At 46.3% G+C, this 19530-nt stretch overlaps 1 protein-coding gene across 2 annotated transcripts in view; it reads right to left on the minus strand.

Annotated features, from left to right (window-relative positions):
- TANGO6 (transport and golgi organization 6 homolog) overlaps positions 1–19530 on the minus strand; it is a 753370-nt gene that overhangs the window by 528429 nt on the left and 205411 nt on the right. For both annotated transcript variants that reach the window (XM_085637713.1, XM_085637712.1), the window contains exons 8-9: positions 11353–11465; positions 27–203 (exon numbers count right to left, since the gene is read on the minus strand). In XM_085637713.1, coding sequence (XP_085493839.1) covers positions 27–203; positions 11353–11465 — 290 coding nt within the window. The remainder of the gene's footprint in view (positions 1–26; positions 204–11352; positions 11466–19530) is intronic.

Raw genomic sequence — 19530 nt, forward strand, 5'->3', positions numbered from 1 at the left:
GCCACACCACCACAAAAGGGCCTTACCTGATGGTTTCTTGCACTTTGATGATGGCACCGCCTTCACTGGCAGCTGCAAACGTGCTGCGGGGATCAAGAAAAGGCAAGGTCCTGTCCAGTCGTGCCAACTCCTTCAGTGTTACCAATGCTGCCCGACGCTCCAGCTTGTCCAAAAGCCAAAGCAGGATCTCCTGGCAAGGCGACCTGGTACGGAGAAGTGACTCAGTGTAAGACAGTAACCTGAGCTCACAAATATATTTTTTTTTAATTAGCAGTTTTATGGAGTGCAAACCAAACACATGGGTGGTCAGTGTTCTTTACAAGTGACCCCGTGCTCAGAGAGAACGTCGAGGGTTAGTGTTACTAGTTTTTTTAAGGCTAGTCATTCCAGAACGGAATGGGTCAGAACTCCTAAGAAGCCAAATGCCTATTGAGATAGATAGTTTCACAAACAGGTGGTTCAGGCCTATAAATGATTATCTATGTGAACAATACATCCCACTTTGAATATGCTCAAGCCAATGAGTACTGATACTACTGTGGCTGTACATAAAAGGTTAGTATTGGGCATTTTGACTAGGCTGTGATTAGGGGAGTTCAGATTAAGATTTTTGTATAGAGCAAAGCACATCGATTTAGCGCAGTTAATGAATGGCTTAAAATATGTAACGTGGAGGACTGGAAATCATCCTAAACACGGATTTAGTAAACTTGCAGATTGTTGCACACTTATTTCTTGAGAACAATCTTCCAAGGACCCCTCTATTCAAGATCATTTCTTGTTCAGAATGTCCGTGACACCTGGGCCCCAGTAGACAGTTGTGTCAGCCCTGAGGGTGTCGCCTGGGCCTGTGCTGCCCTGTGGTGTGAACTGTGAGAAGCCTTGGCGGAAGATGCCACACCGCCGCGAGGAGGCTTTGCGAAAGCCCGGGTGGATCGCTGTGGGCCACTGCGGCCCGCTGAGCAGGGTTGACATGAGCAGCATCAGCCACGGGTAGCATCAAGCCCCTACTGAGCCTGGAAGCCCGCTGGAGGACGTTGGACTGGCGCTGGCCATACAGAAGGAGGTGTCTGCTCTGGCAGGGTGGCCTGCTAGGGCCCAGAAGTTGAGTGGGGACTCGTGATTACCCTCCCCCAACTCTGGACCCTGCTGTGAGGAGGCACAGGGAGCACTGGGACATGAAGAAGAGTGCTCAGCTGGACGAAGCACAGTAGAGTGACACCATCTTTGAGTAGTGCTGGGGGCCCAGAGGGACTGTGAGGCCTGGGATACCCCCTCCCCTCTACTTGATGGCCCTGTGTTTCCCCCGTGGTGAGGGGATGGGTAGCCTGCTCGGTGATGCCTCTCGCTGATGCCAGGAGCTAGTGGAGCTGATGACAAATCATCATACGGAGCCTGAGACGAGTCAGACTTGTGACCCAGCACCTGTGACATTCCCTTAAGTATTCTAGCTACGGAGGTCCCCGCTCTGCTCCTCGCCCTGCACTGAGACCTGCTCCTTGGGGTGATCGACACAAGGGAGCACAAAGCGGGGATAAGACTGGTGCACTGTGGTGGGGACCCGGAGAGAACGCACGTTTGTGGACACAGCATATGGTGGGTCGCTAGTGGCCCTCCATGATGGTATAACCCAGGGGAAACAGAAACCCCGCTAACTAAGAACATTACAGACTACTTGGGCCCAACAATGCAGAGTGGAGGCCCCCTCGGTCAGCTGGAGACCACACTGGATGATGATGGATTCAACCCAGATCTGTGGGTGAGTGTCTGAAAAGTTTCAGCGCTCTGTCCATCACCTCCTTGTGTTTGCTTTGTTCGCCCTAAGTTGGCAGGGTATGCCCAGACATGGGTCCCTTGCTCACTTTGCCACTGGATTCAAGCTAGCCTGGCTGATGATGGGTGTTACCCCGAAACTGGTCCCAGGATGCTTGTTTTGGGTTCAGGGAAGACCTGGCTTGGCAGTTCGGGCTGGACTGTTCCTATGAGGCACAGGGTCAAGACTGATTTGCATATGGTTGGGTCTGAACTGAGGTGGCAAAGTGAGCTAAAGAACGATGATGGATTCAACCCAGATCTGTGACTGGGGGTAAGGGTCTGAAAAGTTTCAGCACTCCGTCCATTATCTCCTTGTGTTTGTTTTAAGCCTGTAAGATGCAGAGTCCGAGAAGACGGCATGTGCGGAGGTGTTAGTCTTGACCAACGACTGCACAAGCAGCTCTGGAGAAATCGCAGGTGGTTACAGCTGTGCTGCTCCACAGTAAAAACCCCTTTATGGCACTGTCGTCAGAACATGGTTCGGAAGCTGAGAACATGGTTCGAATGCTGAGACTGCCACGCACGGATCCGTTTTGTAAGATTAGGTGGGGGGCAGTAGGTCCGGTCCTCACTTCCAGTTTGGTTGATGAGCTTGCATAAGACGAATGGACTCTAATATTGCCCTCCGCACCTGGCTACATGGTACCGGAAAGGGGGGGGGGGGGGGGGGTTACAAGGGGACCTATTGCTGTTTATGGGGTATGGCAGTTTAAGGAGATTTATGGGCCTACCATGCTTCTGCTGTTTCCGGACTAGGCAGGTTTACCCTATTCATAGATGTTTACCTTTACGGGTTGTGTTGAGTGTCGGTGGCTGGCCATCACACGATCATCCAGCTTTAACGTGGGAGTTGGGTCAACTGTTTATTTCAGTTTGTCAGAACTTGTTCCTTTTTACGTTTACATCACATGGTATATTGTGCATTGAGTTATACGAATCTGACTGGAGGGCGTCCTGGGCTACCCAGCAGTGGGCATGGGGGGATGCCCAATATCACAACACAGGTCATACATGGATGGCAGACCTAGGGTGATGGCCCCCACATACAACCTTCTCACTTGGAACGTGCGAGGCATGGCAACACATAGGAAGAGACACATGATTCATACTTACCTTAAGCGCCTCTGCGTTTACATTGATATATTACAGGAGACACCTGGTGGTCACGGAGTTGCAAAGGTTATGAACTAGGTGGAGGGGCCAGGTGTATGACACAGCCTTTTCTGTCTTTGCCAGAGGGGTGCTGACCTGGTTCTCCTCCGAGGTTCTGTATGTGGGAAAATCACACAGTATATCCCGGGAAGGCAGGTATGTGGCCCTGGTGGGGTTATTGGATGGGGACCAACTCACACTAGTCGTGCTATATGCGCCCAATGTGAATCATTCAGATTTTCTAGACCACTTAACTCCTATATCCTTCATAACCCACAGGTGCAGACTATATGTTCGGGAGACTATAACTGTGTGTTTGACGTGGAGCCGGACCAGTCCACTCACCCTCTGGAGAGTTAGTAAGTCGCAGGCTGGAGCAGCACTTCCGTCAATGGATGAACACATGAGATTGCAAGATGTATGGAGATTGATGCACCTCACTGCACAGGTATTCCACTCCCCACAGCATGATGTACTTACGCGATTAGACCTGTTACTTTGTGACGATGAGCTCTGTCGCAGTGCATTCCACACTACTTACCCTGCACGCACCATATCTGACCACTGTCTGTTGCTGCTGACACTGCGTTGGGCGTGTGAAAGGGCCAAGATACCGACCTGACGAATGTGCACGAGTAAGTTGCAGGACGTGCCTTACCGAACTTCAAACATCACACAATATTTTTACACTCATGCGGGTTCCACCTCCGCTAAGCACATTGAATAGGAAACGCACAAAGCAGTGATATGGGCCACTGCATTAATACTGCTTGGGGAATGAAGCAGACCCTGCATCTGGAATTACTGGAGGGGGAGCATGAGCTAAGCGATGTTAAACTGGAGGCAAATTAAAGGCACTTCGAAGCACCAGAGGGGGACGGGAGTCTCACTTATCACACCTTGACTACAGGAAGTACCTGAAGTGCAAGGATGGGGAGGGAGAACGGGCGGGCAATGCTCGCGTGGCCCGCTGCACAGTGAGCAGCAGCACTACCCGATTGGCGCCCTCCGCACCGCAGAGGAAACACATTGTAACACTCAGATGGATATTAACTTCATCTTTGCGGATTATTATCACACCGCGCTGCAGGTAGAGGCGACCGCTGAAAAGATTGACGCCTTTCTGTGTGAGACACTGCTCACTCACCTCAATCCGTTACAGCGTGCATAACTGGACAAACCTATACAGATGGAGGAAATATGCAAGGCCATCCAACAGATAGCTTGGCACAAGACCCCGTGCTCAGATGACTTGCCTATAGAATTTTATCCCGCTTACAGCACACTCACCTACTTAAGATGTACAAGGAGGCGGAGTCCTGTGGTGAGCTAAAGTAGTCTCTTAGGGAAGCCCCAATAGAAGTGCTTCCCAAGCCAGGGAGGTACCCAATGTACGTGCATTTGTATCAACCCCCCTCACGCCGACACTTCAGACCCTCCAACCCCCAACCACACCGGCCTCCTGCTCACCTGGAACCACATCAACGACGATGACACCATCAAAATCATGAACACCATTCACTCCGGCTCACCATCAGACCCCTGCCCTCACCACTTCTTCAACAAAGCAGGCTCCATCATCGCACCCCAACTCCGGAAGATCATCAACAGCTCCTTTGAGACCGCCACCTTCCCGGAGAGCTGGAAACACGCCGAGATCAACGCCCTGCTCAAGAAACCCAAGGCGGACTCAAAGGTCCTCAAGAACTTTCGGTCCATCTCCCTGACCCGTTACCGGCGAAAGTCATCGAAAAGACGGTCAACATGCAACTAACCCGCTTCCTTGAGGAGAACAACATCCTGGACGCGTCCCAATCCGGATTCCGCAGCAACCACTGCACAGAAACCGCCCTCATCGCCGCCACTGACATCAGGACCCTGCTGGACAACGGCGATACCGCGGCCCTCATCCTCCTGGACCTCTCTGCCACCACAACCTACGCACACGCCTCCACTACACAGGGATCCCCGACAAAGCCCTGGACTGGACCACCTCCTTCCTCACCGGCAGAACCCAGAGAGTCCACCTCCCTCATTCCGATCGGAAGCCACCAAGATCACCTGCAGCGTACCCCAAGGATCATTCCTCAGCCCGACCCTTTTTAACATCTACATGGCACCGCTTGCCAACATCGTCCGACCGCACGACCTCAACATCATCTCATACACCGACACCCAGCTGATCCTTTCCCTCACCAAGGACCCCACCACCGCCAAAACCAGCCTCCAAGAAGGAATGAAGGCCGTCGCAGAATATATGAAGAACAGTCGCCTGAAACTGAACTTTTACAAAACAGAGGTCCTCATCCTTGGCTCCACCCCCTCCACCTGGGACGACTCCTGGTGGCCGGCCACGCTGGGAGCTGCACCGACACCCACCAACCACGCACGCAACCTGGGGTTCATCCTGGACTCAACACTATCAATGACCCAGCAAGTCAACACCGTCTCCTCCTCCTGCTGCTTCAACACCCTCCGCATGCTTCGCAAGATCTACAGACGGTCACCCAAGCCCTGGTCAGCAGCAGGCTGGACTACGGCAATACCCTCTACGCGGGAACCACGGCCAAACTCCAGAGAAGACTCCAACACATACAGAACACATCCGCACGCCTTATCCTCGACCACGCCCCGCCACAGCCACATCACTGCCCACCTGAGAGACCTGCACTGGCTCCCCGTCAACAAGAGGATCACCTTCAAGCTCCTTACCCATGCTCACAAAGCACTCCACAACACCGGACCAACATACCTCAACAAACGACTAACCTTCTACACCCGGAACCGCCAGCTTTGCTCCGCTGACCTTGCCCTCACCACCGTTCCACGCATCTACCGAACGACCATCGGCGGCAGATCATTCTCCCACCTCGCCACCAAGACATAGAACACCCTACCCATCCACCTGCGACAGACCCGGGACCTGCTGACCTTCAGGAGACTCCTCAAGACCTGGTTGTTCGAATAGTAGCAGCACCCCCCACCCCGCTCAGTGCCTTGAGACCCTCACAGGTGAGTAGTGCGCTCTACAAATAAATGATTGATTGATTGAAACCTGGACTATAAAATATTAGGGAAGATCCTTGCGAACAGGCTGCTGTAGTTTGTCAGCTGGTCGATACTGATCAGAACAGATTCATTCCTGAGTGCAATACATTCCTGAACATTCAGCACTTAACCCAATGGGGACCAATCAGGGAAGCCTAGAGTCCTGCCTGGTGGTGTCACAAGACATATAGCATTCACACCTTGGGATGGGCGCATCTCTTTGCAATACTGGTTAGAATGGGATTGGGACTGGCTTACTTGCAATGGGTCAAGACGGTATATAACAAACTGATGGTGATAATCAAAACCGGTTAAGTGATTTCAGACAGGTTTGAGATCCACAGGGGCACCTGGCAGGGATGCCTGTTATCTCTGCTCATCTTCGCACTATTGATTGAGCCTCTGACAAGCTGGTTATTACTAAGGCCCAGGCGTGCAGGTGTTTGATGACTGGCATAGTGTCTCTCTATGCCAAAAACGCTCTGCTTTACCTACGCAATGCCCAGTCATCTCTTCTCCCAGTGATGGAAATGCATGACAGGTTAAGGAAGTTATCCGGTCAAAAATTAATTGGCCTAAATCTTGCTTGTTCCTGCTCCAGCAAATCCTGGATCATTGGATGACTTTTGTTATGATCACCAGACAAACATGACAATTTGACACGTTCAAATACTTGGGGGTGAATATTTATCATTCCTATGCTGACTTACTGGGTGTTAATTTAGACAGAGCGGTGGCATCGGCGCACCGTTCTCTTCCCTTCTGGCTCTTGCGGCCTCTGCCTCCAATGGGCAGGGTGGGTGACAGTAGCCATAATGTTGGTGCTGTTCGACTGCTGTACATTTTTACAGCATTAACGTTGCTTCTCACCCAGCGCTTCTTTGATGGTCTTCAGGGACTACTCTCGGGCCTCATTTGGGAGACAGGAAGGAATAGGGCTGTGTTGCAGGTGACATAGTAACATTTATTACATGGTAGGATCCTAACTACAAGCTTTATTACACAGTGGCATTGCTCCAGTGGCGGATGCACTGCTTGGGTATTGCCCAAATGCAGAACAGAGGTTAAGCTTGTTCTGCTTAGGGAAGACATTCTCATATAGCTAATGTGTAGGGAACGCCCAAGGGCGTCTATACCCATGCTAATTGCAGTTGCGCATAGCTGCCGGGACAGATATATACACAGCATTGGAGGTAGCCCTCCCTTACGTCCACCAGTTACCCATCTGGATACTACCGTCATTATGGACAGCCTGGGGCATGACGACATACGCCCCTGGAGGGAGGCAGGGATATTGCTGACTGAGGATCTCTACAGTGAAGGAGCAATGAGAACCTTCCAGGATTTGAGGGACTCCAGCAGGGTGCCAGTGGGCCGCTTCCTGGAGTATAACACAATATGCCAGGCCTTCATGGTCCAATGAGGCTGGGGTCAGATGGAGCCGCCGACATCCTTGCCCCTGCAGATCGCAGTAACACATGGCAATGTGGGCAAAGGGGAGACTGCACTGTATGGCGCCTTATGCACCCATCACTACACCACAAGGATGCCAGCCAGGGATGGGTGGGAGGCCGACCTCGAGACTGCCCCAACTGTCAAATAGTGGGCGGGTGCTGCGTCACAAGTGAAGGAGGTCTCTAGGAACCCACGGTTCAGGTACATACAATTCAATTTCCTGCACCAGACTTACCTAAGGCCTCAACGCATTCAGCGATTGTTCCTGGTGCCTCCTCACAGTGTCCCAGATGTCGGTAACCGGATGCCGGATCCTTTCATATGGTGTTGGGTTGTGCGGCACTCAGCGGCGGCTCCTCTGTAAAGGCGAGGAGCATCGCCCCCCTGCTGCGAGTGCAGCCAGTACACACAAAAAATTATGCGTGATGGTGGGGCAGACAGATTCCTGCGTTTTGCAGGATGACAGCCAAAGTGCTTATGACAGATTGGCCGGCTGTCTACACTTCAGAGCCTGCAATCCAGGTGCTGTCAAACAACAGATGGATTGCAGGCATAGTCCCCCAGCCTCAAATGAGCGCTGGGTTAGCCTGCTCCAACCGATCCTGGAGCTGTTAACAGCATGAGAGAAGCTCCAGGATTGGTTGGATCCGCATGTAGGAAGTAAACCACCTTCCTTTCCTGCCCGCAGTCGTCGGGAGAGGAGTAAGGCAACATATCGGTGAGTTTTACGGTGCACCGAACCCCACAGATTTTTTAAGTTGCTAGCCGCCCCTGGCAGCACTGCAACACGGATGGTTGGAGGTGACAGGCCTTTTAGCTGAGGTGGTTAACTGCTCCATACCACTTACAGTCACATACTGTCTCCTGGATCTGAGACCTAGCAACAAGGGGGGTAAATACACCTGTAGGTTCGTCAACATGGCTCTGATGCTCTTTAGAAGGCAGTTCGCAATGTCCTGGAAAGCCAGGACGACCCCCCAAATGAAACACTGGGTACGAGAGCTGCTAAAATGGGCCAAGGCGGAATAAGATGTACTTAATAAGGCCTACCTCTCTGGAGTAGGGGTACGGTGGACACATGCTGGGATACAAATATAACAAAACTAGAGGCCAAGAGTGATGAGAGGCCACCCTGAGCAGGCAGTGGATGTCCTTCCTGTCTCAATCACAATAACTAATGATTGTGCCCACTCCTGTGCCGGCTGCAGTTCATCTTCCCCGCCAGTGTTATCGCCCGGGCTACTCACTGTGCACACACCTGAGTGTACTCATTGAGTGTCTTGATGTGTTACCTGTTTATGTCTTTGGACTGTAGGTCATTGGCTGTGGATGCACAGCCCTGCCCACCACACATTGGCAGTAGTTTGTATATGTAGAGCTTTACCATGGATGCAGTTTCGCAGACATGTGTCTGTCTCATTTGCTGTTTTGGATTCAGTTTTATGATTTAATTCTCTGTCATTTGTTTACTTGCTGCTTTGGTTTACACCCAGTAAAGAAATGTAAACAAAAAATGAAAGAGATGAACTGAAGGGTGATGTGAAACTCTAGCACCTGAATGCCCTCACGGGTAACAAGCAGTGCTCTACAAATCCACCTTACATTACATTATATTACACATTTGAAATTATGAGGTCATACAGACCATCAAGTCACTGCCAAGATACAAAGCACCACGATAAGGTTTTCCAGGTATGTTCCAGAACTTTATTCAGCATATGCTGGCAGACTGGTTATCCAAGATATACAAGCGTTTTTAGGCTCTTGAAGAGTCACAACCATAATGACTGAAGGCCTACTTAGCCCTCTATTTAAAATCAGTGAGAACCCTGAATTCTGCACAGACTTGCCACCATAATCACATGACACACACCATTACATTTCACAGAGATTGACATATAGCAAGTGGACAGGACACGACATAAAATGTCCATTTTACTGTTATGCATATTTCAGAAACACATCAATCCAGATTCCTCCCTGGCAGCAAACAACAAAAGTTAATTTACTGGCGAAAGGGTCAATCTGAATAGGTCAACTGCACAAAGAAGAAATACCTCGGTCTTATTATTACTTGTAGACACACATTTAACCAAATGGAAAAAAAGGTTACCAATATGTGCAGCTCTGACACTGGGCATCTCACTTAATTTCTGTAAGCTTGTAACAAAACTCAGACGTTTGATGGCACCAAGATAGAATGGTGAAGCCCAGAAATGTGTTGATATTTTTAATTCAATTGATAGAAAACAGCTATTTCACTTACAGTAATATTGACTTGCCACATTTTCCATGCTTTGTGGTATTACTCACTTAGTGTGCTAACCCTAATTTACCTGAGGAACCATTTTGCCAGAACAAATGTTTGTCCTGTTAGATACTTGGTTAAAGTGTACTACTAATATACACATGTGACTGTACCTTGATTATTCAAAATTATTGTTTTCCAACTACAATGCCATATGTGATAAAATTGAGTACAAGATCTATTAAAACGACTGTGCACTGCACAATCACATTCACAACCTAAGCAGCAGTGCATATGTGAAGCTTTGTATGCACAGCTAAACAGAAGAAATATAACTCACTATTGGTTAAGTGACGCAGAACTTGAAACACTTTGTGGGCAGTTTACTTTTTAAGTGTAAGCCCGGGTTAAGAAAGAGCATTGTTGCACATAACATAATTAGTCTACTCACACAATATGGATTAAATAAGACTAATCATGTTCTTGTCCTGATGAAGGCCTTGGATGCTATTTAACTATTGTTGAAACATATGTAAAGACATATGGTATAATGTAGTTGGTATAAATATTCCTAAACAAAAAACTGCATCTTCTCACTGTCATGCCAAGGTTTTAATGAAATGACACCCTCAATCTGCCATCTTGTCCTCCCCACCATGTGCATCCTTTATGTTCTTGTGCCCTGGACATATGTATAATGTTATGTGGCATTCATATCTATATTTAAATAAAGAAACAGTTACAGCTCTTCCACAAAAAAAGACAATTTCTCCTTTATCTGCTGACTGTCTTGCAGTCCTCATTCTATTTTAAATAGGACTTCGGTCTACATATTAGACAAAGTATTGATAACAAAAACAAACCACCCAATCTAGAGCCTTCCTATTCTGTGGTTTTTGTGCCCTACGGCGCTAACTTGGGAGTATGGCACAAATCAATGAACCAGTATTGGGTTATACTTATGTTAAGAGGTCTCTCTTCTATTGAATTAACAGTCCCACTGAGCACTGCAGTACCATATCAAACTTTTGTGAACGCATCTCAGAAAATGTAAGCCATATTGGAAACGGTACAAAGGGGCATTTTGGAACCTTGAATTCACCCAGACATCTGGAATATGAGCTGCCTGGTCTACTCCAAAGATTAATTTGTTCAGTCCAGGAGCAGGACAGTTACTGTAGGGACTCGCCTAACGTAGCAGACACTTCTTGCTTGATGAGGCACTGTTCATCTGTGGCTAAGCACGTAGAGGGCCAACAAAGAGGAACACTAGGCTCCAGAATTACCACACACATGTAACAGTCAAAAGAGAGTGAATAAGAGACTATGGGGAGTTGTACAGCATACCTCAGTAAACAAGGCAAATTTAGTCCACAAGAACAGTTAGAAAGAAAGATGTCTTTGGTAAATATGATGTGTGGTTTTCTTCAATCAATGAATGTTTCTCAACAAAAAGATGGACGGATAGATCGGACGCAAGCCAGACACCAAGAAAGTTGAATCCTGCCTCTATTTATTCCTTAGCAAGTGCTGAATTATTAGAAGGTGCACAATCCTTAGTAAACATCATGAACAGTATATTCTTCTGTCTGAAGGACAGGCGTCTGTTTTGTACCCATGCCTCTGACCCTTACCTTAAATGAGATACATTCTGTTTCGTGAAACAATATAGGGAGAAAATGGCTCCAAGAACCTTCTTCAGGGGTTCCATCAAGACTTCTAGAGGCTCATTTCCAACAACATAGACCTAGGAAATGGACAGAAGAAAAGAAGCAAGGGTCAAGAGGCATCCGGCTGTAAGGCATATTGGCATGAAAGCAAAGGAGGCCACTCTATGTGAAGCTGCACCACACAATACAAGCTCTTTCTTCACCCTGCATACATGCTTAACAAAGACTTATGACTTGTCTCGATAGAAAACTGTGTGTGTCAACTGCTTTTTTTTTGTTTTTTAATACATTTCCTTCCCTGCCAAAAAAAACAGTGCAACCTCCAGAATCCTGTTCAACTTCGAATTCTTCTTTGATATGAGCCTTGAATTGTAAAAGAAAAAGGTCTGTGACAACAAACTCAGTGTAGGCCACCTATTGCGAAGCATAGGACCCGCTAAGATGTCTAACACATCAATGTATAAATTAGGATCATTTGCGGGTAAGACTTCGCCATGGGCGATTGGCAAGCGCTGTAAGCATACTGACTCTCTGTTGTCTGATGAATCGGTTCCAGTGCAGGATATGGCAAAGTCCTAGCCTTTCCATGAGGCACAACAGAATCCAAAATAAGACTCTAACCTGAGTGTTTCTGGAAAAGGCCTCTTAGTCAACCTTCTGTAAAATTGACTTTACTTTCTGTGCTGGTATAGACTGGCTTTACACTCAGCTGTTGTCTGGGCAGAATATCCCGAAGTTGGCACAAATTCAAAGCTGTACCTTCTGTTTTGTTATGAGTACTCACTTGTTAGCATGGTTTCGTCTAAACATTCTTTAGTCTCTTTATCTGCTCTTTGGGAGGAAGTAATAAAATATGGTTATGTTATCCCAGTTATGTGTGTCACATTTTGGGACACATGCGTGCACGCTTAAAAATTAAACAAGTTGTGGAGATGGTACCATCACAGAAATACATACTCCTTCTTTGCTAGATGCCCGAGTAGCAGCCCGTCTCCCCCAGGCTGTTGCTACTTGTATAAAAGACCAGGGTGCTAAGTTACGAAGAATCTGACACTATGAAATGGACATACAAGAAAAACGGCAGGGATGCTTAGCAGCCGCAAAGGCTGGCAGTCAGAAAATAGAAAAGGGACTGATGGAGTCAATACTTTTGATTTCTATGTAGGTACCTGATTTTCAAGTTTCATTGAACAAGAACTATATTGAAAGCCAAAGTGTACCTGTCTGCCACACACAAAGCAGGTATAGCTTAGGGAGACTTGGAATCCTGCACGCACAACACAAAGCAAAAGACTAAATGTCCTCGACACAGGTAAAGCACGAGTCCCTCACTCACAACAGCTACAAAGCAGGCAATAGCAAACATGGTTCATGTTAAAACAGCAACTACTGTTAAAATCATTCAAATGACCAACTGTTTTATGCTGTCCTTCCTAACTCCAGTCACAATACAAATATAGTCTATAACAAGAGAACAGCTTCATCAAAAGGAACCCATTACAGTTATTGTGCATGTTCAAAACAAACACAAATCAGCTTGCATTAATTGTATTTTTGTTTACATGGGTTTGGTGTCTGACACCAGCCCTCGCCACTACCGCCCAAAACATACACAGTGTGTAAGGTTGCAGCATGTGAAAGTACTTTTTAAAGAAGTATTGGGAGGAAAAACAAAAAAACATTGGATAAATACTGTCTTAACTATTTATGGTTTCCAATTCTGGTCCAAGCATGCTCCCTTTCTGGTACCATATTAAAAAAAGTGATGGGAGGAATACTTGCAAATAGTCTAACCACTGGTAAGCGCTCAGGAAAACATTGCAACCCATAATTTTGTGACCCCCAATGCCAACTCAGATTAGACCCAGCCATATGCAAATCAGCCTTGGTCCGGCTCCAATGGGCATAATCCAGTCCTCTATGAATAATAAAGCAGCCCTTTCTGCCATCATCAGCAAATGTGACTTAGTTAACTTAAAAGTGATTTCAGCTAACTTCTTCTCTCCCTACAATCCTTCTGGGTCTTAGACTTCACACTGAGCCTGGCCTTGAAGCCTACTATTCTATCTAACAGTTTGTACATTCTTGAGCATCGCACCTGTTTACATCCGGTTACTCAATATTTATGACTGGCGTAATTTAACTGACTGGGTGCTAAGGATGTGCTGGACACGTCCTCAACTGCCGCGCTCGGCTGAGGATTTGACAAGCACATCCTAGCCCCCCTTCCCCCCATGGAGGAAGTGCTGGTGGTCCCCCCACCTCGTGCCCCCAGTAGGAATGGCTGCGGAAGCGCTTCTGCTGCAACTCCTCCTACGGCGATCTGATGACGTCAGGGCATGCACAGTACGCAAACGTCATCAAAACATACCAGGGATGCGTTGGAAGCTATTTGCTTACAGCGGTTCCAGGAGGAAGGTGAGTTTTTTCCTCCCTGTATATATAAGCCAGGGAGCAGCCTCTTGGCCAAGGGCTGATCCCCAGTACTGTCCATGCATGTCCTTTGTTAACTATTCTCCCTGGGGATATCAACTGCCCAATTGGAGGGGGGCAGAAAACCACTAGACACCAAGGAATACGTTTCTGTGTGTGTGAACTGGTGTTTGGCTGGCGGTCTGCGTATACTGGCGGTTGCATGGTGGTGTGTGTGAACTAGCGTTTCGCTGGCGGTTGCATGTACTGCTGTTTGTCTGGCAGTGTGTGTGTACTGGTCTATGGCTGGTGATGTGTGTGAACTGGTGCTCGGCAGGGGTAAGGGTCACTCCCCTCTGGGGTGCCAAGTTCTTGCTTTTGCTCTTTGCCCCCCATTGGGGGAAGAATGGACGTTTGTGCTACCAATCTGCCTCCAGTGGCAGACTTCATAGAGTTCTATGATAACTGTTTTATTTTGTGTCATCATTAGCATTTGTGACCTTAATGTTTTATTCTCCTTTTTAGGTCTCGTCTAGGCAGCGCGCATGCGCTGCTCTAGGAGATGACCTTTAGAAATTGGTCAGCACTTTTCAAGCACTCGGCGTTGTGCTGGCATCCACCTTGCGGGAGCAAGCAGCGGCGCGCAAATTGGAAACAGATGGCCCATGCGCCGCTGCTTGCTCTCGCAAGGTAGATGCCCGCACGAGTGCTTGAGTATTGCGGAAGAATTGTCTGCTCTCACTTGTTTTTTAAATTATGGGGTTTCAGTGAAACTGATTATGTAAATGTTGTCATTAATAGCAATTTAAACTTCTACTAATATTGCCGATTTGTGCCAAACAGTTGCATATTTATTCGTGTTAGTTTTGTGTAGTCCATTATCAGGAAGCGACTAGCGAAGTACCCAGTTCAGGTCCTACCTTGCAGTTGACTTTCCTCCCTTACCTCTGTGGAGTGCACCAGCCCCTCACCCCAGTATCCAGGCACAGACTGGAGATGCTGGCTGCAGATTCCTGTCCGTCTTCTGTTTTTACACCAATCTCTGTTTTCAAGGCTTCAAACTGGTCGAATACTAAATGTGTGGTAAACATGACCACGCTTGTCGGCTCATTCAGTCTCGAAGACGTGGGAGTGTTTGTTGTTCAGGCCTGGCGATAAATTGCGGCTGTTTGCCTCCCTTCTGGAGGAGGGAAGGAGGCCGGCTTCCAGTCGCTAAAGGCCGCAGGGGCTTGGCTTTGGCCTGGGAGGACAGGCCGTAAATTGTGCAGTCCTTGGTTGCTCGGTCACCCTCGAGTGGCCGCCATGTTTGATAGCGTGACGCTGACGAGAATTGAGCCGCCTGTTGTCATGTCAACAAAGGTTGCGGTGCAGGTCCTCCCACCTGCCTCGCGCCCTCCCCTCACGCACCGTGCCCTAACAAGTTAAATTCACGTAATCCAAATGTTCATCATTATCTTGATTTAGAGAGGTAACGTTTACAGAGTAGGAGATTGAACGTGCTTTGCTCTCATTTCTTTTTATCCGGATGGTGATTTGAAGATTTAATGCTCTTATACCCTGAATCGAAGGCAATTCATCGCTTTGGTTAAGTATGCTCAAATCTATCAGAGCTCACAGGAAGTTTTGGGCTGCTCGACTGCAATGAACCTTCACTGTTTGCTGGGTTTTCTTAAAATAACCGTTCAATGTCAGTTTTACTCAGATTAACCATTTATTGGTGAGTGATTTAATAACATTATTTTATTTTCCATTTTGTTTAGTCAGGAAAATATTGCAATAATAAGGGAATTGGAGACGATAATATTAGGCACGCCATTGGATGCAGCTGGCCTGAGTCCCTATGCAGGAAAAGTTGAATAAGAGAGACTCGCATTGGTTCAGAGGGCATTGTGATGGAAATATACATTTTGAAATGGTTTGTGAGAATATAATTCAAAATTGGATTCCTCCCCCGTTAACAAAAAAAATGAAATACTTCTCAAAGTCTCTCCAAATAAGTGAAGCTCCTGATTTAGTGTTGGTTTCTAAAGTAATTTTGCAGAATTCCACAGGAATAGCTATACCCATGGCCATTGGAATTATGTGGTTCTCTAGCAGCTATGTTTTCTGCTTCATTGTGGATTGTACGGATGTGTCACACAATCCACCATTTGCTGCATAATTGGAAGATTTCTCCCAAAACAAATAGTTCCCAGTTCAAACTGATTAAAGCATGATTTAAAAAAAAAACCAAAACAAACCTTGGTTCCATCCACTGGCAAACCATCTGCAAGACCTTTCAGTTCCTTTTCGCTGTATTCAGCTCTTAAACTAATACTAACTGGTTAGCATTATGCTGCATAATTAGCTTTTTCTTGCCCACATAATTTTGTAAACAGAGCTGTTATTTGCTGCTCCATTGCTGTATAATTCCAGTGGCTCTGCCTTGGTTATACCAGAGGAGTGTAAGTGAGTGGAATTTCCTCCACCATGCTATTACTAGTGTATAGTAATTTCCACCAGCAGATTATCCTTTAAATCCTTAAACTACCTAATTCTAATTGAGGCTTAAAGTTTTTAATTCACATAAGTCTGCTTAAAAGTCTAATACATGACCTTGAATTTAAAATGGACCAGCTTTGGGATAGTCACATCAACTGTTGCATGGCTAAACACTTATGAGGTCCCAAAGGCGAGACCTATTGGCTATGCCAATGCTTGTTATTGTAGTGCAAAGCATTCAATTTCCTTGGTGGTGACTCCTGCTTGCGGTTTCGGCACTGGTAGATGTGCAGGTTTTGTAGTTGCATGTGTTTGGTAAGGACGCTTTTTGTAATATTTGCTTCAAATGAGTATCGTTGCCATGCTTGAATTTTTGTTTGCGGTTGTAATAATTGTAGCACATTAAGCTTATGAATCTGCCTCTGAACATGGCTTTGAGACTGACTTTGCATCTGAGGCAGAGGACCACAAATGAAAATTCTGAAAGTGGATTTTCTGCTCGAGAGGAATTGTCTGATGATGAATCCACTATTAGTGCTGTTGAAGTGCTTCTTTTAGAGGACGGTGATATGCTGGCAGTGCAGCAAGAGCAAGCTGGACTGCAGCCAGGGGCTGGAAGGCTTACCATTGGAAGTGCTGAACCCTGGGTTGCTCCTAAAATGGTGCAGCCTTTGCATGCCTTCAGTGGTGTTTTAGGGTGCAGAGTCAATACAGAGATCTTTTTGCCAATCAATTTCTTCCAACTGTTTATTGATTATGTGTTTGTGGACAATCTTGTTGAGCTGACTAATTTGCATGCAGAACAGATTTTAGGGGACAACAGTGGCAGACTTAAAACCTACTCCAGAGCTACCCCATAGATTGCCACAAATCTCCATGAAATTAAGCAGTTCTGGGGAGTGACTTTCCTGATGGGGTTGATAAGGAACAAAACTACAGTGGTTCCGTAGGGTACAAGAATGATTTCTCCACATCACCATAGGCAATTTAGATAGTATCTTTCAATTTTGGATATCAAAAGAACACAAACAAACAAAAATTTCAAAAGAAAATTACATCATAACTGTCAGATACACTCTGAATATTTATTTAAGTTTCTAAGGCTGTCTAAACGAACAGTGACATATAATACAGTGAAATAAGTGCTCAGTGACTGTGGTGATGTGATTGCATAATATACAAGTGTGAGTAAAATATTTACAAACCAACAGACTGGATTTACAATTAGGAAAAAGAAATTGAGGGAAAAGGTCAGAACAAATTAAATCAATGTCTCCAGTAGAAGGCACAAGTGCTCATCATTCTAAACCATGAGACCTGATGTAGCTGAGCCAATGTGTAACGCCGACGTTTCGACCCTGACAACAGCCTAATTCATTGATGTCATGGCGGGTCTTCTTCAAGGCTAAGGGGTAGTTGATAGCCTAAAAATAATAAGGAGATTCTTATCAGGGTTTGTGTTTCGGAATCAAAGTGTCAAGTGGCCAAGTGGCAGCACCGTCAAGGTGAGTTACTCACCCAATTTGAGGTATGAATTTATCAGGGGAATCTCTTCCAATCAAGGCTGGCGGGTGCCTAAAGGGAATTGGGGAAGATGAATCTACCCATTCATAGTGAAGATTCATCTCTTAGAGCCATGGCATGAAAATCAGGGACCCACGTTGTCCTGAAAGTCGTGATTATATAAAATTCAATGGGGTCTTTTATAGTAGTCTCAGGTAACCTCTTCTATTTGAGGCTAAAGCAAAAATAAAATTAAATGCAGAGATGTAGATACCTATTTGTGTAAATAATGTATCAAAAAAGGTTTGTTGTGAAAGAAAATCACGGTCTTACCTGATAACAATCAGGGACTGAAGTTGTCCTGACGCGTGTAATTTATAAATAGTAGCTGAAGTACTCGTTTTCAGCCACGGGAACAAAGTAAATAATCCCCTTTGGTAGGCGTTCAATGTCTGTAATTTTAAAAACGGGTTAACAAGCACTTCTGGCCTAATGCAAGCAGCGCTCAGTGTTCAATGATTATCTAAAGGGGCCCACTCACCTAATGGAATGTCCTCCGGAAGCGTCAGTCTTGAATGAGATTGCCGTTTCACAGGGTATTTATGGCCCTGGATTTAGTTCGCATGGAACGACGTACACAGACCGCGTGTACGTTTAGGTGCCGCCGCTAAGTGCAGTTTTAAGGTCATGACGCTCCACCAAGGCGCCATGCATGCAGGGTTGCGATGCGTCATAGTTGATTACAGAAACATTGCCTGTGTTATTATGCTGCCGGGAAAGTTAAGAACTAGCCTCCCATATGGCGTGATAGATGTACTTGATTAGCAGGTATGAGGGCACGTATTGAGACAGTGATAAGGAGGTTGAACATCACCTCCTTTGCGAGGTGAAAAAGGAAACCAGTCAAGATATATTGCGACAAAATTAAATCTATCAATATGAGTTTAAGCATTGCTGTACCATCAACAAATTGTTTCAATTATTTTAAGCTGAGTTTAAGCAGTACTGTATAATAAAAATAAAAAAAATCAAATACCACATGTGTAATGCTGTACATATAATGGGTTATCTTGTGTTTATGGCTGTTAACACATGGTGATAAAAACATATATGCAATCCATTGTGTGAGCAATCATGATAGCAACCAGCGTGTCAAGTATGGTTAAAAGCGACGCTTGTGGAATTTATATAATGAATGGGCAAGCCCACAAGAACACAAGTAGGCTGAAAGACTTGATACCTTAAAATACCAGCTGTTCCACTTGTCTGAATGATTCCTCCTGTTCATTCAGCCCATTTTCTACAGTATTCAGAACATGCGTCCATCTACATTCTTTCAGGTTTAAGGACATGGCAACAGATCCACCCCTTGGGTTTGGTTGTATCTTTTCTATCACCCACCATCTGAGGCTATCTGGTTGATGACCCATCTCGTTAAAGTGCTCAACCAATGGGGGCCCCTGTACTTTGCACCTTACTCTGCTCATATGTTGTAGCTCCCTAGCTTTCACCTTCTGCGTGGTCTGGCCAACGTATAGTTTATCACAGGGGCACTGGATTGCGTATATAACATTTGTACTGTTACAGTTTGTATGTAGTGGGAGATTGTAAGTCCTGTTCTGATGTGTAAAGGAAGTGCCTTCAAGCGTTTGGGGGCAAGCTTTGCAGCTGCCACATCTATGATGGCCAGTCAATGGTGGTAGATTGAGTTGACTCCTGATGTCTGGTGGTTTGGGTGGATCCAAG

This window comes from Triturus cristatus, chromosome 12 (genome assembly GCF_964204655.1).
Source record: "Triturus cristatus chromosome 12, aTriCri1.1, whole genome shotgun sequence".
NCBI lineage: Eukaryota > Metazoa > Chordata > Amphibia > Caudata > Salamandridae > Triturus > Triturus cristatus.